Source organism: Rhinolophus sinicus, linkage group LG05 (assembly GCF_036562045.2).
Source record: "Rhinolophus sinicus isolate RSC01 linkage group LG05, ASM3656204v1, whole genome shotgun sequence".
Lineage (NCBI taxonomy): Eukaryota > Metazoa > Chordata > Mammalia > Chiroptera > Rhinolophidae > Rhinolophus > Rhinolophus sinicus.
The window spans coordinates 15,299,153-15,323,549 of NC_133755.1; the positions used below are offsets into that span (position 1 = coordinate 15,299,153).

The window sequence follows — 24,397 nt, forward strand, 5'->3', positions numbered from 1 at the left end:
TTCTATCTCAACTTCCTTCACTAGATTTTTTCTATGTGATCCTTCAATGTTGCTGTTTCCCAAGATTGTCTCTGGAATCTCTTTCTTCTCACTCTAATCTACATCTTCCACTATAAAGTACCATTCATGCCTTCAGCTTCCATTATATAATGGCAGCAATATACAATAATTCCCAAATCCACATCTTTAGCCCAAACATCTCTTGGGCTTCTGATCCACATAACCAACGGCCTATTTGATATCTCCAACTAGATACCTTAAGGATAGGTCACATTAAAGATAACTGGTTTGTCTTTCCCCACAAAAAAACTGTCATCCTTATATTGTCCTTATCTCTACTGGTGGTATTAGCATCTACGAAGTCATGGAACCAGTACTATGGCAGCCAATTTTGACTCTTCCTTCCCCTCACAATGCCCCCCAACCCTGCAGCCAGCCACAGCTCTCTTATATTAATTCTATCTTCAACCCCATTTCACTCTGGACTACACCAACAGTTTTCCCTCCCAACAGCTTTATTAATGTAGAATTTACATAACTTAAAAGTCACTCATTTTAAGCGAGCGTACAATTAAATGATTTTTAGTAAATTCACAGACCCATGCAATCACTACAGCAATCCAATTTTAGGTGACTATCCCAGGCAACCACTAATCCACTTTTTGTCTCTAACAGACTTGCCTTTTGTGAGCATTTCATATAAATGGAATCGTACAATATGTGGTCTTTTGTGACTAGATTCTTTCACTTAATATTTCTGAAGTCCATCTATGTTGTGCCGTGTATCAGTACTTTGTTCCTTTTTATAGCTGAGCAGCACCCCATTGTATAATATACCCTGTTTTGCTTACCATTCACCAGCTGACAGGCATTTGGGTTGTTTCCAATTTTTAGTTGTGAATAATGCGGCTATGAACATTCATATATAAGTCTTTATATGGGCATATGTTTTCATTTCTCTTGAATAGATTCCTAGGAGTAGAATCACTTGTTGTATGGTAAATGTTATGTTTAACTTTTTAGAACTGCCAAACTATTTTCTAAACTGGCTCTAAAGTTTTTTTAACAGTTCCCTCATCTTCCTACCCTTCACACTGAGATCTTCCTATTTCGTGCTGCCAAAGCAATTTACCAATTCATTCCACTGCTTAAAACACTTCAATGACTCCTACTGACTATGGCAATGGGTCTGAAACTTTGGTGTATAGAAAAACCTCTTGTACAGTTTGTTCAAGTGCAGATTTCTCAGGCTTACTACTCTCAGAGAGTCTAATTCACGAGGTCTGACGCGGGTAATATTAGGCACAGCATTTTGAAAATCACTGGCCTATATAATCAAGTCCCAGCTCCTTAGCACAGCATCAAGTCATTCAAGCATTTGTAGCAAACCTGTTGCAAACAGTTCTAGGGACTGCAGTAGAGCCATAAGCAAGACATTCACAGCGCTAAATAAGGAAGAGAGAGACAACAAAAAAACGACAAAATGCCAAGTGCTAAGGCGACGCAAGCCTAATTAGATCAGGTAACCAGGGAAGGCCTCAGGGAAGGAAGTAAAAGAAAAGCCTCTTCATCATTTCCGTGTCCTGGATCCAGCTCAGCTCTTGAGCTCTATTTCTCACCCCTCTGCACAGCTTTAGCAATCCCAGTTTGCAGTGCTTCTAATATACCACAGTATTTCACATCTCCGTGCCTTTACACATGCTGTGTGCTGCACTTACAAAGACCTCCTCCTTCTCCGTCACTGCCACCCTTCCTCTCTCCACTAGACAACACTCCTATATTCATTCCCCAAACTCTGACCAAAATGCTGGGCTCCCCACCAGGAGGTCTTACCTCTATCCTATGCATACACTTCAACCTGTACATATTCCACACTGCACTTGATTCGTTTTACATTTCACTCTCTCTCCTACTAAAGTGTGAGTTCCTCAAGATAGGATTTTTAGGGAATGAACAAACCACATTTGCTAATTCTGTGTCTATATTAACAAAATTTCCACATAAACTTCAATAGGGTTAAAAAAAAAAAAGATTCCTAAAAACTTTTAAAAACTACTAGCACTGAGTGTAAACTCATGAAAAATAAACCCTCTTCAACTAAGAAAGCCTATCTAAATCCTTTAAGAATAGAAATCAATAATTAACAAAGATATACTGCAAAATAATTTTCAGTGAGAGGCATTTTATTTCTGCAATTTGCACTGTCATATTAAAACTTTCACAGGAAATAAAGTTTTTAAATATCTTTGATAATTTACATGACACAGTAGTATCAGAAATTAAGTAAAGGCTGTGCCTCAAAATACATTATTTTCACAATACCAGCAACCCTACAGAAACACTACTCAGACATTCAATGACTCTTGGTCTTCAGCAGCAACTTCATTTTTATAACTTACCTCTTTTTATCCTTGCTTCTTTTATTTCTTCGCAGAGTTTATTAAATTCTGGATCCAACTCAGCAGCAATGATGGCATGTGCAGTGTCCTTCAGGGTACAAGCCCTGTGCCTAATTATTTTATCTGTTAAAAAAGTTAGTATGCATTTATTATACAAATGAAATAACATTAACAAAGGGAGTCTTAAAAAGCAAAGTAAAAGAATACAAACATTTAAATAAAATTATAAAAAGCATTCCTGGATGAGAAACAAGTTCATTTAAATGACGAGTAAAAAAATAAATAAGCTACTCGATCAAATTGATAATTCTTGTGGAAACTGTACTTTAGAACTTCAAAATACTAAGAATATTTAACAAATCATTACCTCAAAGATACAAGGCTTTAATTGTATATTTTTGAAAACAAAAATGTATGATTTTCAATAAAAATTTTTATAAGACTTAGAGGATATTCGCCATATGCCCAGCACCAGAGTTGCCATGGATGGATACTGAGAATTCAGATAATCTTGCATAATTTTCCCCATAAGTGAACATTGGTCAAAACTGTGCTGAAGAATATAATATATCCTAAGTAAGGGTGACCTTCAAAAACCATGACAGAAACAGACAAATACAAGGTACTCTAAGCTAACGAATGCAAGATGGTATATAAATTGTAGGTAGATCCAGGAGAGAAGTACCTATTCCCTTCTAGGTAAACTAAACCTAAAATTGGTCCTAAAAGAAGAGTCTCTGTTTTAGACTATTCCAGAAGTCCTCAATCATAAACAATACAATGTAAACAGAGCCCTCTAGAGTTGTGTAACTGTGAGATATTAGGAGTCAAGTAAAATATCAAAGTCCCTAATTTTGTAACAGTATCAATAACCCCAACCCAACATCTGCCTTTTCATCTCTAGTAAAGGTAAAAAGTATAAAGACATTTTATTTATAACTTTTCTTATTAGAAAGTCGTAAGTTATTGTGGAAATCTTATAAAAACAAACATGTAGTACTCAAAGGGCAACCACTGGTGTACTGCCTTCCAATACATTTTCTCTCAACATTCATTCAATAAATATGGATCGCCAACTGTACCAGGAATTGAGCCAGGTGATGGCTACAGGGTGGTGAACAAAACAGGTATGTCTCCACTTTCAAGGACCTTTTCAGACTAGTATAGGAAAGAGGTGCTGACGAAATAATCTCTCATACACACACATGAATACTCGCAAAACCCCAGAATAACAGCTAGGATGAAAACCTACAGGATATTGGTGTTTGTGCCAACTTAGACTGGGCAAAGTCAGGACAGGCCTCTCTGAAACAGGCATATAAGCTGAGACTTGAAGCATACATTGGAGTAGCCACTGAAACGGCAGAGTAAAACCAGTGCAGGTTCAGAAAAGACCATGTGAGAAAGTTCTGGAGTAAAAATATCTTGGCGAATTCAAGAAAATAAAAGGTAGCCTATGTGCTTACAACACAATTAAGCAACAGGCAAACAGGAATCCAATCGTATTTAAAGGCTCTTAGATTTTATCCTAAGAGCAATGAAGCAACTGAAAAAATATGCAGGGAAGTAACATGACTTAGATGAACATCTTCAAAAGACCTTCAAGTTTAATTATGTATTTCTTTATTTCTCCTTGCAAGTCTTTCAGTTTTTGCTTCATGAATTTTGAAACTGTTATCAGAGGCATAAATGTTTAGAACTGTTATAGCTACTTAATGATTATAAAATAAACTTCTTTACTCCAGGTAATACATTCTTGGCCTGAAATCTACTTTGATATTTACATAACCATACCAGCTTTCCTTTGCTTGATATCGGTATGATAAGCCTTTCTCATACTTTTCTTTTAACCGATTTGTAGCTTTATACTTAAAATAGGTTTGTTATAAAGGAGCCGCATTAGCGCAGCAGGTAGTGTGTCAGTGTTGTAAAGTGGATTTCTTATAAGCAGCATACGGTTGGGTCTTGCTTTTTTTTTTTTTTTTTTTTTTTAATCTAATTTGATAATCTCTGCCTTTATTTGGGATGTTTAGGCCAGGCATCAGCAAGTTTTTCTGTATAGGCCCAGATAGGAAATATCTTAGACTTTACAGGTCATGAGGTCTCTGGCACGTACTCAAAACTGCCCTTGTAGCACAAAGGCAGCCTGACAATACAAATGTGTGGCTGTGTTCCTATTAAGAAAAATTCATTTATAAAACCAGGCAGCCAGTTTGCTGATCCCAGGTTTAGACCATTTACTTTTAATGTGATTTATGTGATTATCAATATGGTTATTATTTATTTTTCTACTTGTCCCATATGTTTTGTTCCCTTTTTACTCTTTTTCTCACCACTTTTGGATTGCGTACTTTTTAATGATTCCCTTTTATCTCCTTGTGGGTTTATCTGCTGCACGATTGCTAGCCCTGTGTGAGCTTCAAAGACTATTCCTTCTCTTTCTCTGGCTTCGGGTGGTCTCCTCACATGTATGCACTGACCAGCATTCAACTGATGACTGGAGGAGGACCTTCTGCAGCTCTCCAGAGTGCTCTCTCCAAGCAGCTTGCGTCTTCCTGGTACTCTACCTTGAGAACTCTACCCACCATGGCCTCCGTACATTCCCAGCTCTGTCTCTTTAGTTAAGGGAGACTTCCATGCCTGGGTTCTTCCTTCCTATGCCAGTCTGGAAACTCTCCAGGCACCTACAGTGCTCCACTTGTTAGTTTCTCATCTTTTGGAAATTACTTTCCTTTCCTGATATCCAATGTCTTCACAACTGTTTTTTCATATATTTTGTTCAGCTTTTTCTTTTCATTGTTTCTGGTTGGAAGGTTAATTCAGTACCTTTTACTCCATCTTAGCCAAAATCAGAAGTCTCCCAATATTCTTCGAAAACCAAACTTTAATGGCTGTGCAACAATCCAAAGTAGGATTGTTGTACCTCAATTTTCAGACTTATTGCTCTACTGTTGAAAGTTTTAAGTTGCTTCAAATTTTAGCTACTACAAACAAAAAACTACAATGAACACCCTTAGAAGGAGCTATATTTTCAAACTAATAATACATGTTTGTAGCCCATGCAATACCACAACTGCCACTGGTTTTCCACCTCAGCTTGAAAAAAGCTTTTAAAAAAAAAAAAAAAGGTAAAATTAAACATAAAGCCATATATCTGGCACATTATCACTGTAAAATAAATCAATGGTCTTTGTTTATTTATTTATTTTGTTTTTTTAAACACAGGCCACCTACCTACATTCTATCCTCAATAAAGGGGGGGGGGAAGAATGAATGAATGAATGAATGAATAAACGAATAAAAAATGGGGAAAAAAAGAATTCCACAAAATTTTCTACTGGTCTGCAGGACAAGAAATTTATTTAAAAAGCATCAGCATTTTATGAGTGAACAGCACTTTTTCATGTGCCTAACATTATAATTCTTTTTAATGTAGAACAGTGTCTAAGTTTATACATAGCACTGATTCATAAGCTTACAGAATATTAAGAGATGTCCATGTCTTGGATCTTCATCTTTTTTGAGGATTGGAGAGTCATCTTGGACCCTTTTAAGCATGTGATGAAAGTGGAAGTACACATGCGTACAATTTTGGATGTGGTTGTTCAGAGATAGAGACCATACTTAAAATCTTTGCATTAAAATTGTGCATGAATAAAGGCTACATATTTACCAATTTTTACTTTGTCTCATAATTTAAGATCTTAAGATTCTCCACGTCCATGAAATTTGAAAGTATCATAAGCACAGTGAAAAAAACCATACACATCGGCTTTGAAGTTAAGACAGATCTCAGTTCACCCAGTTGTGCCACATAACATTTGTGGGTTTGTAGACAAATCACATAACCTCTCTGAGCCCCAATCTCCTTATATCTATAAAATAAAGATATTACCACCTACATTTGCCTTCAGTAAAAAGTAATAGATGTTAGGACAAATTGATGAATATCTACAAAATTAATATTGATGAGTATCTATAAAATTAAATCACTACTGTTATGAAAGTAACAACTCCTTCTATGTGTCAACTTGGGTAAACAGAAGTATATGAGCTTTTTTCAATAAAATTATTATGAAAGATTAATAATATTTTAAGAAAAACTAATTTTTATGGGATGATTTTTCATCCCACATCATTTCATAAAAAAGAAAGTTTATTGTATTTACTGGCTCCTATCTGCATTATGTTATTATTCTCCATTTTATAATTTCTATATAATCTGAGACTCCTTTAGTTAGTATGTAACAAGAGAACAATTGATAAAAATTACTCACTGGCCATATTTATTAAGAATATGCTTCACAGAAGAGGCCTATACAGATTCTATTCTCAATCAGCTTAGAGTCTAAAACAGCGATAGGATATATAAAAAAGTCCCTACTTCAGGAAGAAAAAGATAAATAATAAGTGTCTCAGAATGTTACACAGTGCTGTGATTCTGAGATGAAGGGATTATTTATAACTGGAAGGAAATCAGAAAATTTTTATGAACATGGCATTTAATATTCCTTGAAGGATACGTGAGATTTTAAAAGATATATGTGTTTTTAAAAACAGTACATTTTAAAAAGTTTTGTTGTATATAATTTAACAAAATTTAATATAATTTAAATAAAATTTATTTAGAAAGCAAAAAAATGTACACACTCCCAGTACAGGCAGTACCAAGAGTAAGACTGGGCCATAAATTAAGAATTTGGGATCTGTTTCCTTGAGAAAGGTTCTTCCTAGGCTCCCCTCTCTCCTCATTTATATTATATATACTGCCTATGTGATCTCTTCACTCCTATACAGTCATGACTCCAACCATGTCTCGTGCCCAAATTTCTAATCACTAGAATCACATATACAACTACTAGTGTACAATGTCTGCATTTTATCTGGGTGTTCCAAAGGTAACTCACACTAACACGTCCAAAATTAAACTTAGCAAACTGCCCATGCCCATGAATCTATTCCTTCATTAATTTACTTCTCAGATTCCTTAATACCCAGACCCAAAACTCCGGAGTCATTCTAGCTTGCTGCCAGTCATATGTAATTGGTTGATCACTAAGCCCTCTATGTTCAATCTCTGCCATTATTGCAATTTAATCTTAACTGGTCTTCCAACCTCCATCTCACCACTCCCTTGACCACTACCCAAAAATTGATACTGTCTCTAATACTGTCTACTCTTAAATGCAAATAAAATCATATCACTTTGTCTCAAAACCATCCAATGGCTTCTTATCATCTAGAGAACTCTGAAGTCCTTACTCAGAATCAAAAGAAGACAGAAAACTTACTATGACATTTATCTGCAGGTCTCTCCACTAAGCGGGCTTACAGGCCAGAGCTATACGTGTGTATATCCAGGACTGAACACAATTTATACATACAGAATATTTCATAAATGGATAAATGGAGTCAGTGAGTAGGAAAATGGATGGATTTCCCACCAAGTGGTATATTCCAAGCACTATATTCCCCAGCCATATTCTCTCTTTTTATACCTTTGCATACTACTTTGTACACTACTTCTCAGCCTAGAATAAATGCCCTTCCTAATCTTACTCATCTCCAGGTCGTGTCTTCATATCTGTGCTCCATTCACACTGTATATATATTTCTAATATAGACCTTATGAAACTGCAATCATCTGCTGCCACCTCAAGACAAAATTCATAATTACCACCTCTATATTTAATCTATTATAATTACCAATAATTAGATATCTGTGATTCCTATAAAGCAGTGAGAGTTTTTAGATAGTAGGGACTGTGGCTTATTTATCTCTGTATATACAACTACTAGGGGCCGAATTGTGTTCCTTACCCCCAAAATTCATATGTTGAAGCTCTAACACCCAATACCTCAAAATGTGACTGTATTTAGAATAGAGTATTTAAAGAGGTACATAATTAAGGTAAAATAAGATCATACAAATAGGTCTTAATCCAATCTGACTTGTATCCTTTTAAGAAGAGGAAATTGGGATAGACCAGGGGTGCATGCACATAGACAAAAGCCCAGGAGAGCACTTAGCAAAAAGGCAGCTACCTGCAAGCCTAGAAGAGAGGCCTCAGGAGAAACCAAAACTGCTGACACCTTGATTTTAGACTTTTCGCATCCAGAACTATGAGAAAATAAATTTCTGCTGTTTATGCCACCTGTGGTATTTTGTCAAGGAAGCCCTAGCAAACATATAGCATAATGTCTGCCACACAATAATTATTCACTATTTATTAGTGATCTGAATATCTCTATCTCAATAGGCAAGGACTGTCACAGTCATCTTTGTATTCTAAGCACCCCGCTCAGTAACTAGTCATGACACTCACAAACACTAAAGAAAAAATGAATGAGTCTGGCTGAAGCATAGCCCACAAAGGGCTCCAAAAGCCAGGGTAAATCTGTAAGCTTTACTCCTAAGTAATTGGTATAAAATAGAAGATTTTGAGAAGACTGCAATATTAGGGCTAAAATTTCAGCAAAATTAGCTAACTAATGGTATGCATACGAATGCACTTGAGGGTCAGAGGAGAGATGCACTACAAGACAAAGAATGGGGCACAGTTAAACATAGTATAGCATGTATCCATAAGGTAATAATTAGGGTCAAATATCTCATGCTGGTCTCATTTAGAATCTACAAATTAAATTTCTTCTGACTAACATATTTAATTGCTGTCCAGATCATCCTCGAGGGAGAGAATCTGGGTAAACACTTAGGCAACATGTATAGCTTTCAAAATGTTGGCTTTTGCCTTCTATGTATATGCTAGTTTTCTTCCCAAATGGCCATGTATGGTATTCTGCAAAACAGAACACTGTAAGCTTTCAAATACTCATGGGAGCTTGTAAAAGTAATACAACATTCATGTAATTTCCACCTGCTACACAACAGATCCTCAGGTTGTTTTTCTAATACATAACAAGTGGTTCTGTTGCTATGAAAAAGCCTCTTAACAAAAGATATGAAATAATCTGAACAGAACAAAAATCATGCTTTTGAATTATATCAGACTTTTTGCATCTAAACCAGTGATGGTGGAAAATTACAAGCATAAGCGTATCATGTCAACTCTGTGAGATACAGCCATATTCTTTAATTATACAATTGCATTCTGTAGTAAAAGGTTATCATGAACCAGAAACCACTGCTTCTTTCTTAAAAGCAATATTATTTCAATGTGGTTATAATTAAGTTACATAGGGGGGGAAATCTGGATTGATCTTCTCAACTGCCTTTCTCTAACCACTTAAATTTATTTTTCATTATTAGTCCCAAGACTTGTGCCAAACTAGGATGGAAATTTAAAAGTGATTCAGGGACTAAAACAAGCAGAAAGTATAAAGGATCATTCTAAAGCAAGTATACAGGTCCCCACTAAAACCAATTTATAAAAATTAAAGTACAATTTAAATAACAATGATGAAAATAAAAATATGAACAACCAATCTCTACGGAACACTACCACGTCCCAGATGCTATGCTAAGAGCGTAACATATTTAAGTTGAATCATATGAAAATAACGATTTCATAAAATTTAATCTATTTTCTCATTTAATCTTACAACCACCCTAAATGAGAAGAGCACTATAATTATCCCTATTTTATAGATAAAGAAACTAAAATTTAGAGGATTTATCTTCGTCAACTTAAAAAAAACTAGGAACTAGTAGAACTGAGACTCAAGCCTAGATGTAAACCCAAAGCCCAAGTTCATTACCTACTACGTAGTTTCAGCAACCAATCTCTGTGTCTTGGAAAACTGACAGAATGAGGATATAGGCTCTCATACATTGATCAAGGCCACTCTAAAGACAAATGCAGGCTGTCCCCTCACCAAGGACCCCAGCAAGGGAATCAAGTGAGGCTGACATCCAGCCCATTCTTCACTACCCAAACTGTGGCCCTGCTGCAGGGCACCATCTACACTGAAGAAAGAGATTCTCTCATTCACACAAAATTATTATACTGGTTAACAGGTGCCATGATACTACTGGTAGAAGGGGAAAAAAATGTGAGAAAATTTTAAGAGTACAGATTAAAAGACTTATAAGAGATATATATTCTTTGATCCAGAAATTTCACTTTAAGGAATTTATTTGAAGGAAATAACTAAGAATGTACATAAAATTTATATTATAAAGATATCCATCAGCATTATAATAGAGGAAAAAACTTTAAAAATCAAATATGTCCAAAAATAGGGTATTAGCTATATGATTAAAATAATGTGGTACGGGGATCTAAAATAGAACGTAAGGAATATAGGCAATAATATTGTAATAATTATGCATGGTGTCAGGTGGGCACTAGATTTATCGGGGGATCACTTCATAAATAATATAAATGTTGAACCATTATGCTATATATCTGAAACTAACATAAAATAATACTGAATATCAACTGTAATTGAAAAATAAAAAATAAAAAATAAAAATGTGGTAGAAATATATTAATTCATAAACTTTTCACCAAATATTATATGAATGCCAAAGTTTACAAAACTTGTATTTTCATTTTAGTAAAAACATTATGCACTGATGTCTTCCATATACAATATGTGTGGGGGGGAAGGGAGAGAGGAAGAACACTAGGTAATAAGATTATAGGTTACATTTTTTTATTTTTATCTTCATAAATTTTTCTACGTAACATATACAATAAAAAGTCAGAAGGCACTGAAAGAGTTGGGACTAGACTTGTGCACAGGGTGGGATTTCGAGTAAAATAATAAAACTACATAAAAATACCCACAGTCTATAGAGTAGATAATGTGTACCTAAAGAGGTCTTTTGATATGTAAGAGTATCCTAATTAGTTCCCACAAATTTAAAATTTCCAGTGTTTACCAGACTGGTGATGTTGACTAAACAGTACATCTTAAATTCTCAATTACTCAGTTTTCCATCTTACCTGAACAAAACAGGAACCTGAGTAAAAAAGTGAAGGGTAAATGAAGAAACTAAACCCTGAACGTAATAACTAGAATAATAAAATCCTCTAATTTCAGTACATTATTTAATAAATTAATTTAATGATTTAAGTATATTAATACCCCTTCAACAAGTTTCTAAATACAACAACATGTCATTAAATGTATCTATCTGAAACATGGGCATGCTTTAGTATTTAAACTTCAAACTGTCTTCTCAGTGATCACCAACGTGAACCCTGCCCAATGAGTCCTTACCTCCTGGGTCCTTATCTGGATTGTACTCTAAAGCATTGCTACAGATGAGGTCAATATCTTTCAGGAAATCCTTAGCAGTCAGGTAATTATGCTTATCAATTTTAGTTATTACTGTCGATAAATCCATTGGTTCTTTGATTACTTCAAGATAATCTGAAACCTAAAACAAATAGGGTATTTTAATGAAAATTACTTCTGGTATTTCATATGATCTACTCATAAAAACATAAAATAAAACCACACTTATTTAAAAATTAAATCTACGTATCTAAATAAATAATTAGACAAGGATAAATTACAGAGCGATTTATACTACTAAAGTTACTATGTCATACTTTCCATGAAAAGCTTCAGTTTCGAGTCATATCTAAATCAACTCTGAAAGTTTCTTATCTTGAAATATGAAACCAATGTGTCAGCTTTTTTTTTTTTAATCCTTTGGATATACCTGAGAAGAGAATGTATGGGTAAAAACACTAATAAGTATCAACAAATGTTACCTCAAAAAAATTTTTTAAAAAGGAAAATAAAAAGAAATATAAAATTTTTCATATTGGTAAAGGTAAGTCTCTTTAATATCTTTAAACAAAAAAATTTTTTTCTTTCTTTTCAGTTTAGGGTGAATCGTTTCATGGAAAGTGTTTTCTCTCCTTTGGAGTCATTACAAACATTTTGAGTAAATTATGTAACAAAAATAGCTATTGCTTTTATGACTAGTAAAAGATTTATTGGTCTTGTCCCTAAATATAAATACATCACAAGCAAAAAATACATTTTGCTTTATGTGTGGGTTTTCTGGGAGATAACCCCAAATAGGATATATTAAGTCATGATTTGCCCGATACACTGTATGTTTTATATCACTTGACCAATAACAAGGCTCTACCAACCTATATATCTGTTGCCTTCCTCAATGCAAATCTCAAATCAATAAAAAAAAAGCAGTCTGATATAAAAGCAGTCTTAGAAATGTATAATTAGTCCAGGACCGCATTCTGGGGCTAGGGTGATTTCTGCTCTAAGAAACTAAAGGCTAGTTTTCTCCATTGCAGATGGCATTGATGCCTCGATTTTTTAAAACGTGTGTGTGTGTGTGTGTGTGTGTGTGTGTGTGTGTGTGTATACTCATATAAACACATATTTTATGTACGTTTTTAAATTTTTAGCTAGGTGTGTGCATGTTTTAATTTATTTTTCAACCTCTAAGAGCTGAAAAGCCAGTCAGTCTCCTTATAGGTGAGATAGTGAAGCTATACTGAACAAGCAATAGTTGTGAAAATGTGGGAAATGTTTTACAAATTATAAAGCACTATAAGAATTCATATCACTAGACTGTAAAATTTTAGCACTTAATTTTAAATTCGACATTCATTTTCTAAACTTTTGTTTTCTCTGCAGTCTGCTTTAGAATTTGATCAAGTTTTTAGACATTTCAAAGTCATTATTTGAATATAAAGTTTTGTGTTTTAGGTTATCTAAATCTTATGTTGTTTTCCCCTCTCTATCCTTCTCAGAGATCCTTATGTCTTCAGCTTTAAGAGCGAAGAACCAGTAGCAGAATGAACCTGAGAAGAACAAAAGAAGAAACAGGAACACAGAGCCCTTCAATGGCATTGTGGCAGTTATGTGCGTTGTCAGAGGGGTAGTAGATTGGGGAGAAGGGGGTTATCACTTTGTGAGGGGTGTAAATATCTAACTATTATGTTGTTTTGCATACCTGAAACTAATAAAATTTTTAAAAAACAAAAAACATAGCCCTTAAATAAAAGTTTTATTTGCTCAACATTTCCTGTCCCCTTCCACTGCTGTACCATCACTTATAAAACTTTTACCCTATCACAGATGGTATCTAAAATCTGATGACCTCTTCTGGCTAGAAAGAAAAATAAATTTTCCTGGGCAAAGGGAAAATTGTTTACACCTAGCATGGGAGGCTTACTTGGGGGCAAGCCCTTATCAATTAAGTGTCAGAATCCCAAACCCAATTTGAAATAAAAATAAACATTTAAAACAATCTTTAAAATGTGCTGATAGTTTTAAGATTATCTGAAAACACTCGGAGGAAAAAAATATTGCTCCACAAATTATATAACAGTATGTATTAATTGCAAAAGCAAATTAGGCAAGTCCTGTCATTCCAGTGGAAAAAGATATAAGGCAGCTGTGATGTAATATAAAGAATGCAATCTTTGAATTTTAAAAAACTTTTGAGCCTTGGTTATGTCACTTGCCAAAGAGTCTCAGTTTCCTTAAGGGCTACATAAGAATAATGACAATGACCTTGTGAGGCTGTTAAAAGGGTCAAATGGATAAAACTATGTATTGTGGATAAATATACAAATAAAACTATAGTCTCTTTTTTCCAAAAACAGGGGTAAACATATTTTCAGGCTAGCCAGGGGAAAAAACAATGCTAGCTCATTTTCCCAGTCATAGATGAGGTAATGGTTCCAAAGGAATCTGCTCAGGTCAAAAAGTACAGGTTTCACAACGAAGACGCAACATTAAACTTTGAATCATTTCATAATTCAAATTTTTTTAAAAAATGAAGAAAAAATTAAAACTAAAAACACCAAAACTTTTCAAACATGGAGTCTGAACTATAAGAAGAAGGCCAGTAAAGACTGCATTGTGTTCATCCACACACTATATTACCCCAGGATAAAAAAAAATTTTTAAAATTCATTTACAGTATTATAGTAGATTCCAAATGGAAAATTTCTTCTCTCATCATCACAAGCCATGCTCCCACAAGGACACAAAACAATACACATAGAAATTGAGAAATTTTCCACTAGGAGCAGAGAAAAATCTTTGGAGAGAAAAATAATTTTAGCTGCACAGGATATGCTTAACTTCAAAGAGCACATTACTCACAGGCATTTCCAAAATATGAGAGACAAATTTCAGGTTTCTTAGCCACCTCTTTCAATAAGGTATACGTAATATGGGAAATGCCAGTATTAACTGGTATTGTTTGGTTAATACCAACATACTTTTTGAGAATAGAATTTATCCTGGAATAAAAATAGGCTCGTATGGACATTTCACGCGTTACTTTTACTTTACTCCTCTTCTTAAAGTGAAGAGTAAGAGATCACAAAGATCAATACCAATTAAGAGGACATATATACAAATTGGTAACTGAGTTCATCCAAAAGTCACCAGGTGTTTGCTGATGACACTGGTTATTATCACATGGATTAAAATTTTACAGGCTAGGGGTAATATTCATCCATGCCTTTGCTTTTTTTTCCTTCCAAAAAAAGATGTCAATATTTTTTCTGTTAGCCAGTTCAACTTCACTGTTTGCACACTACTGAGACAAGACCTCGTCAATATCCACCGGTTTGCTGAAGATGCTAAAGCGCTTATCTGTGGCCAGCCTCTTGGTCACATCCCTGAGAAACAACCGCAGCTCTCGTAAGGTATTTTCCTCCTGGTCCTCCATCCGACTTTTTTCTGATTCTGATAACTGACGAGGTGGAGAAGGTAGTGCGAGAGGAAGCACTTCCATAGCACAAAGACCTAAAGAAAATAGAAGAAAATGCTAATTCGAACATAGCAGGGCCAGGACCTCAGTGACTTCTCTTTCAGCATGTTCTTTTAGGAAAAGGAAAATTCCAAATGTATGTGAACCATGCAAATCCAGCAAGTAAAAATTTGAATGGAAACCAAAAGTATGTTAGGGAATAACTCTACTTTATAAAGTAACTCACAATAGGACTCCTTGAAAGGGCAAATGATAAGATTTTAACTAATTTGATTTTGAAATGTTAATACATACAACTTATGAAAAATATTTCAATCAACATAAAAATCTTCAGGTCAAGTACTATATACCAACATAAGTCACCTTGTTTAAAAACTGCTTCTCAAAATGGGGTTGCCTTATATGCATGAAAGTGAAATGGGCAATTAACAATTCTTTGATCCTTCCTGTTCCCCAAAGAATTCTGATTTTAGACAAGTCTCCTACTCTCATACTCTTTAGTACAACACAGTAGGAGATAGTAAGTGGTACGTGATGGGAGCAAAAAAAAAAAAGGAGAAAATAAAAAAGAATCCCAGACACAGAGAAGATGGAAAACCAAGTCTGAAGTGTTATATATAAAATCTATAGCACTTACTATCTATCCAAAAAAAAAAAAAAAAAAACTTAAAAGGTACAGTATTAACTTTTTAAATCATAGTTCTCTAATTCTTTAAAAGGTTTATCTTGTATCACACTGAAGCTCGTGATTAAATTTCTAAGGATTCTTGCTACTTTCAAATAGACCCTAAGATGGAAAATGAAAGTTGACAGAAGCAATTCAAACAGAAAAAGAATTATGTTAATCTTTAACAGAAAATTCAGTTCTATAGGACTAAAACATATCTAGGAGCATGCAACATACCTTATTAAAATGAATCATTTTCATAATGAAATATTTTAAATACTGATATTGAGATTAATATGAGGCAGTAACACCAATAATTAGAAGGTATAAATTCTATATTGAATTTCTCAAGGTTTCTGGGGGGGGGGGGTAACCCAGAACTATAGCCATTTGATACGTGTTCATTCTTACAACACTGGAGAAAACATGGAAAAGAGACACTAAAGGGCCATAAAATTATTAATGTGTTAGATAATATAACCAAGAAAAACAAAGAGCTAGAACAAATATGGAAAAACAAAGACTTGGCAGGGATGGGAAATGTATTTAATACCCTACAAGAAACATAAAAGAACAAGGGGAAAGAGGCTTCAAATTTTTTAGCAAACAGGATTGCTATTTTCTAGAAGAGGCTGAAAGATTAAGCAAGGGAATCTCATCTGTGAGATTTTTTTCTTTGAGATTTGGAAAAGAAAGTCTCTTTTGAATGACTTTGAATGCAGTCCTTACTTAATTTGGGCCTGAAATCTGACAAATTTTGAGGCCCCTCTTAATGCTATGGGCCCAAATCCAACAAAACTCTAACGCTTAAAGCCATGATAGATTTCCAAGTGCCTAGCATAAGCTATCTAACAAACATAATAGGTGCTCAATAAATATTTGAAAAATTAATAAGTGAAAAAAAAACAGAAAAGGAAAAGGTTCTAATGACCTCTTGGCTTATCAAACCTATGCTGGCCCACCAAGTAACCAGCACAACGCAACCTGGTTGTTCACAACCTGACAGTTCATACCCTCGGTACTTACAGTGACTAAAACAGAGCAGAACCGAAAACTTTTTGAGCCTCAAATGTGAAATCTACCAAGAGCATCTGAATTGAAGTGATTAAGGAGAAGACTTCATTAAGAGTCACCTATTAGTAAAGCTTAATGATGAGGCTGTACTTCCCAATGTCCTCAAGTCAAGTGAACACAATGGCCACTTCTACCTGTGTCCATCTAAAGATAAATAGAATCTGAAAAAGTGTCTTTACTTCCACAAAGAAATAGTTAAAAAAAAAAAAAAAAAAAAAAAACTGACTCCAAGAAAGGGCATTTGTTAACTGCACCCCGACCCCCATTTTCCTAAAGGCTTTAGGAACTTTACCAGTGTGTTTCCTTCTCGGTGGAGCCATTGACGCCTGATTGAGAATCAATTCTTGGAAAAATTTCCTTCTGTCTTCTTCAATAGGCCTTTGAATGTATAAGACCTCTTCGTACTGTATTCTAAAGATACATTTAACCTACACACACACATACACACATAAAAAATTAAGTATATAGAGAATTAAATGCTTATTTATTATACCAAATCACAATTTCTTCAATTTCCAGTACCATTTTTAATCTTCATGTATCATTCATGTAGGGTTGGGGTTAACCTAGTCCTAAGCTATGCTGTTGAGAGGTTCAACATCAGGGACTAAACAAAAATGGAGGAATGATCCAGCTGCCCAACTCATTAATAAATTATACTGTATCTGGGAGAGTCAGCAGATAATAGCAAAAAAGATAGTAGTAGTCAGATGGCAACAATCTCAAAGAGCTTTTGCATACAAGCTGAAAAGCAATTACCTAGGATCTACAATAGAGAGCTGGAAAGATGCCGACAACACTGCCTTCTCTGACGCTGGTTATGTGTACTTTCCCTCCTCTGACTTCCCTTCCTGGGCTCTTTCCACACCAAGTCTATTTCACAGTGTCCTCTGGAATCCTGGTTTTACTGCAGATAAACTATATACCTTCAGTCTCTCTACAGAATGCTCCACAATGACACCACCCTCCATATAAAACTCACAAGGCAAAATTAAGCCAGTCATTCTTGTATCCCTCAGTTCCTTTCAACTGGTGATTACCTACACCTTTCCTTTGTTCACATGCTCTATAAAGACTTTGACCCCAGATGTCCCCCTTGCAAGGTATGCTGCTTAAATCCTCTTTACATCATCCACATTTGTCTACACGCTTTATTTAATTTATATGTTTTTCTAGAAGGTCTGCTTTCCACTTGGTAGACACCAAACTCCCTGAGAACATAGACCATTTCTTATTCATCTGTTTTCCTCTACCTACCACAGTGCCTGGCACATAGTAATGCATAATAAGCATGTACCGAATGTGTACAGCTTGTGGTTTTGTTCCCTAACCCACATCAAATTGGAAACTGCAATTGAAAAAGGTTAAGAGTAGTAGGAAAGAAGTACCAATGATGACAGCATAGTAATACTGGATTAAAATTTAAGACATCAGATTTTAGCCCAAATGTAGCCATATATTTGTGGTAAACTTTGAATAATCCATTCAATTTGTTATGTCTAACCACTTACTGAATTGAAGACTAAGAATTTCATAAATATTATTTCAATCAATCTTTATAACAATGAGGTATGCAGGCATCCCTCATTTTACAGATGAGGAATCTTGGGCTTGGAAAGGTTTAAGTAAGCAACTTAGGGTCACAAAGTGAATAAACAGAGAAGACTAGATTATATAATCTCTCAAGGCCTTTCCCAAATCTAAAATTCTAAGACAGAGAAGAAACAATCTATGAAAGTAAACACTGGAATTCAAAATTTGGATGGAAAATTATTTACCTCAATCTAAAGCCAAATCCTTTAAGAGTTTATAAAATTTCATCCTGTGTCCTCCCAATATTTTTTTGGAGACTACCTTCATGTACAATTGCCTCCAACCCTTTGGTCTATGCTTTGCTGGCCCTCTTCAAAAGTTCTGGCATGCAAATTTACCACTAAATACTCATTATGTGCCAAATGTAATGCCAGACACTGCAGTTATAAACTTGAAGAAAATATGCTTACTTCCTGCCATCAAGGAACTTCAGAGTCTCATAAGAAAGCACTATGATACCACAGAGTACAGAAACATAGAGGAGACCCTGCAACACTGAAGAGGCACTTGACAAGAGACAGCAGAAATAGCTAACATTAAACTGGGTCTTGAAAAAAGAAACAGAACACAATACCATCTAGAAGTACCAGGATTTTGTTCAAAGGTAGCAAAACATTTAATTTGTTTTAAATATTCTTCCTTCGGAACATTTTTCAATATTGTGTTAAACTTTGGGAATAGAAACAGTCCAAGAGCAAGTCTCAATAATCCCCTGATATTCCTACCAGGTTATTACAAAAAAGCTTGAAATCCACCATTTTATAAGTAGGCTGAATTATTTTTCTTTCAATTTACTAACTTATATTCCCAGCCTCAACCTTCATGCTTTAAGAAGACATGCTTTGTATATATAATTTCCTGAAAAAATTATGCTCTCTTTTACATTGGTTCACACTGGTCTTTACATATGCTATTCACTCTTTCCTAAACCGGTTTTTAACTCTCCACTCAAGCCAATGCTTTCTGGGTAATGCTTTCTCTGACTCTCCCAGATATACTTAGGCAAACCTTCTAATATCTGTCATTAAACCTTTTTTAGGCTCAGTGATTTTCAGTAAATTAATTCAGTTGTGTGATCATCACAGGTTTGTTTTAGAACATATCCATCACCTCCAAAAAGTTCCCTCACAAAAGATTTAGAAAATACAGATAAGGAAATGAAAATTGCTATAATCTTAATATCCAGAGATAATTACTATTAGCATTTCTGTTAATAATTTTATATATACACATGCACATATACACACAATCTTATTATATATATAACTAATATATAGTTATTTCTATATATACTGGAATAACACCATACACATTTATTACCTATATTTTTTAACAATATAATTCAAACATCTTTTTATAGTAAGTATTTTCCATATCAATTTTTTAATGATCTCATTGTGTTTTATGGAAGGGAGCTACTATAATTTAACCAATCCCCTACTACAGGACATTTATACAAGTTTCCAATCTATGAAAAAAGGCTATGACAATAACTACTGTATTTCTTGTGTTGTTTGTGCTTTATCTTTTTGTTTGCCCATGAAAAACTCTTTGGATATGAATAATTACCTATAAATGGTATTGCCAAGCTAAAATATGTGTACATATAGTATTTAAATCTATTATTAGGGACTGCTGTGGAGTTTATTTAACTGTTTTCTGTATGTGCCTATTTAATAGGCTAAAATCTGTATCTTACTATTATTTTAACTTATCTATTGTATTTTCTTAAATACACCATAGTAACTGGCCATTTCTTTCTTTTAAAATCAGTTGGGCTTTTTACTCCCCACGGGCTACTTCATTCTTTCAGAGGTCGGGCACTTGCTAACCTATGGTTACTTGGTCTACAACGCTATGCTTTTCATCACCAAATATTTCTCAGTATGTGCTAAGTATTACTCACTATTATCTCAGTTTGTGACCCAAACAAAGCAAGCATTCTAATGGCTGAAATTAAAATGAAAGGCTTGGGAGCAGAGGAGGATTTCCTAAGAACAATTAATATAAAACATGTTGTATGTCATCAGTAGTCTGAAAGAATGCTCATAAATACAAATGTAAATACAAATGATAGCTACTTGGTTAATAAGGGCAAAGAATACAGAAGACAAAGGGGGGGGGGGAGTTAAAATTTCAGGACTCACTGCTACCGTGTTTCCTTGAAAATAAGACCTAGTCAGACCATCAGCTCTAATGCATCTTTTGGAGCAAAAATTAATAAGACCCGGTATTATATTATGTTATGTTATATTATACCCAGTCTTATAGTAAAAAAAGACCCGGTACTGTATTTTATATATTATATTATATCACATTATATTATATTATATTATACCCAGTCTTATAGTAAAATAAGACCAGGTCTTGTATTAATTTTTGCTCCAAAAGACACATTAGAGCTGATGGTCCGGCCAGGTCTTATTTTCAGAGAAACATGGTAAAAAACTTCTAATATTTTAGCTACTAATCAAAGGTATTGATAAGCAAATGCAAAATTATGACAATACAACATTGAAAATGTGTACAATGTGAAAAAAAATGTGTACAATGTAATGTGAGCTTTAAAAAACTAAACCAACAATAAAATCACATATGTGAATAAGCAGAAATAAGCAAAATTAAAATTGCTGTATCAAGAAAATGGATGGGTTCATAAGACTTTTATTTACAAATTTTTCAAACAATGTAAGGGAAACTTCAAGTAATTATATATTCCTAACTAGAACTCTTAATTATTCCAAATTTTCTTTATCTTTATAAAATGATAAAACTAATTGACAGTGAGGATCTAATTTTAAAAAGTGGTTCCTAGGTTATGCCTAGGTTGAGTCCATTCTTCTAAACCAATTTCAAGTACATTCCTAATCTACAATACTAACATTTTATAGCTCTGTGGTTTCCAAAATAAATTGTCTCATATATTGTCTCATACCAGCAAGCCTGTTATCCACATTTCATAGATAAGGAAACTGAGGCTTTTCAGGTTCAAATATCAGGGGTGCCAAAAAACATATACACATGATTTCTATTCATCTTCTATTGTTGGTATAGTATATTGAGTATTACGATTTTAATACAGTTTTTTCCTTTCTTAAAATGTGTATACATTTTTTTGGCACCCTCTGTATTTTTCCAAGATCAAAAAACTAGTATTTCAGTACCTTGTTTTTTTTACTCTTACTACATACAACATTCTACTAAACTACCATTACCCCCTATGATAAAAACCATTTTGATTAATGGTCTTTAAATAATATCTCATTCTGAATAACCAATAATGTATTATTCTACATTTAATATACTTTTCTTACAAGAGCAGTAAGTTGTACAAATCCACTTTAGCAAGAAAACTAACAAGCACTGAAACAAAACAACTCAGTAAACAAATATCTTAATCATAAAATTCTACATAATCAAGATTTATATTATAGCACTTAAAACATACAAATCTCTTATATGAACTGTCACCTGGGCAAAATATTTCTAAGCATTTCTAAAGGAGATACTCTCAAGACCTGGTAAGCTCAGGGTATTAAAACAATTTTTTTAAAATCAATTTTATATACGTGAGTTGATCTACTAATGTTTTCTAAAACCAACTGATTTTACCTTTGATTCTAATATATTAAATATTAATTGAATTTGAATTCAAAAGCTAAATATCAGATTTGAAAAATATACACAGTAGTAATAATAGTCAACTTAACATGATGCTACTGATGAAAGAGTTGAAAGGTCAAATCCTACCAAATAACCTAACAGATGATACGAATGAGAAGGATAATTATAATGGGATTGACAATGACACAGCTAAGATCTTATTACTAGGTGCCATATATATGTCATACACACACACACACACACACACACACACACACACACACGTGTTGGGTTCTGGTCTAAGCATGAATTATCTCAAGCTTCACAACGTTGACGAATGTATCAGTATTATACCAAAAAAGAAACTGAAACATAAAACATTAACCAACTTGCTTAAGTAACACAGCTAATAAGTGGTACAAACCAAGGCATGAATCTTAACAGTACTGATTTTAGAGTAATTAAAATGTGTCAAATTTACAAGGTCAACTATTTTAAAACAATATAATAAAGAAATATTTAACCAGTTCTTACCTCTTCAGGCAGTTCACTGTACATGGTTTCAGAGGTAGACAACAAAAATATAGGTGAAAATGATGGTATATCTTGTAGCAAAGTCAGAAAAGTTGCTCTCACAGTTTCACTGACAGCTTCCCACCAATCACCAATGTGAGGCATGTAAACAATACTAGGTACTGTTCTTCGAGCTTCACGAAAAATCTAATTAAGGAAAGAACTGGAATTAAAAATTCAAACTGATATTATTCTAAAGACTACCCAGTAAGTCCAAATACATGAAATGTGTCAGGCCTGTTACTATAATTATTTTCAGCCCAAATATTTAAGTTGTGCAAGACATGATGCACAAGCCTTCATAATACAGCTTCTATCTACTCTTGCCCCACCTCCACAATGAAGTATTTTGCCATTTTCCTATTCCTACTCAGTATATATTAGTAGTACACATTGCTCCACTTATTTATCATGTAAAGGTAAAGAAAAACACCACTATAAAATATGCTGCAAATGAAGAGGTAATCATGCATCTCTCTGTCAGCTATGATAGTGGTATCAGTAAGCACAAAGAAGAAATGAAAGACATAGTTCACGTTTGTGCACATTGCCTTAAGTCACTAAACATGGGTTGAATAAACACTTTCCACAAAATGTACCACTCTAGACTTAAAATTAATGAACTACCTGCTGAACTACTTCTTTACCTACCATTAACTCAGTCTTCAATTCAAAATTGTCACAAAATACTCTTACATCTCTAAAGAGCAATAAATGTATTAGCAAAAAGTCCTGAGACACTCCCATTGTCAGAAAATACAGAATAAAATTCCCTCAGGTGTTAAAGAGTCCTAAGAATAGCTTCAGTCGCACTCTGCCAACACTTACCAATAAGGAACAGGTGGGCTATTAGTAAGCTGCCAAGCAGGACTCCTGCCCTTTCCATGTACGTCAACAACAGCTCAATAGCCCATCAACAAATTCTCGCAGGTTAATCACATCTCTTCAAGATTTTCAATAATTATAGGAATAAGTGTAAAAATCTACCTTCTGTCAACTTGAGAATTCTAAAAATTCCCTATTTTCCCTTATTTTAAACATATTTCAATTAACCTGTGTAATGTGCAAGATACAGAAATAAGAATCTAATATTTTAAATGATTAGGATTATCAGAAACAGTCCTAATAATCAAAAGGATTATTTTTCTTCGAGTAAGCCTACCAGTTGCGTGAATTTTTTAAATACCCTATATAAAATAAAATATACTGCGCCAATTTAATAATGAACAAGGTGAAAGATGCTCAAATAAATGTTTCCCCCAAATTGGAAATGTAGATGTTATGATCACTCACATCAAAAGTAATATTTGCTCCTTCCCTTCCTTTAATATTTGCATATCCACCAATCCAGAACAGTTGTACAGTACAACTCTTTCAGGACTCTCAAATTTTGACCTTTTCTGCAAAAACGCACCCTCTTATCCTGGATCTTGAAAAATCCAAGGATTATTGTTTTCCAAAGTTCTTGTAGGAGATTCATAAGAGAAAAACAAGCATAAATATCGGCAAAAGGGAGGAACCACACAGCAGCACAAAGGCAAGTGAGGCATTTGATTCCAAAAATTAAAAAAAAAACTATTACATGCCACTCAAATCAGGCATGGTATGTAGAAGACAGTGACCGACGCCTTTTGTCGCTTTCCAACTCCCACTCTGTGCTGGTAAAACTAGGGAGAGTCAGCTGGGAGAGAAAGGTGATTATACGAAAAAGACTAACAAGCTATATATAGCTTACTGAGAAATCTCACAAAACTAACCATCTAATTCAGTCATGCAAGTTACCACGTGCACAGGAAGAGATGAGAA

General features: G+C 34.1%; 1 protein-coding gene across 9 annotated transcripts in view; it reads right to left on the reverse strand.

Annotated features, from left to right (window-relative positions):
• The window catches only part of ATAD2B (ATPase family AAA domain containing 2B), a 115,397-nt gene that overhangs the window by 15,749 nt on the left and 75,251 nt on the right, over nucleotides 1-24,397 (reverse strand). For 6 of the 9 annotated variants that reach the window (XR_012496272.1, XM_074331742.1, XM_074331745.1 and 3 more), the window contains exons 19-23: nucleotides 22,553-22,738; nucleotides 17,115-17,250; nucleotides 14,920-15,116; nucleotides 11,589-11,748; nucleotides 2,400-2,522 (exon numbers count right to left, since the gene is read on the reverse strand). Coding sequence is in view for 8 of the 9 variants with exons in the window: in XM_074331742.1 (XP_074187843.1) it covers nucleotides 2,400-2,522; nucleotides 11,589-11,748; nucleotides 14,920-15,116; nucleotides 17,115-17,250; nucleotides 22,553-22,738 (802 nt within the window). In the remaining variant the exon portion in view is untranslated. The remainder of the gene's footprint in view (nucleotides 1-2,399; nucleotides 2,523-11,588; nucleotides 11,749-14,919; nucleotides 15,117-17,114; nucleotides 17,251-22,552; nucleotides 22,739-24,397) is intronic. The other 3 variants (XM_074331747.1, XM_074331749.1, XM_074331748.1) reach the window with 1 other exon arrangement.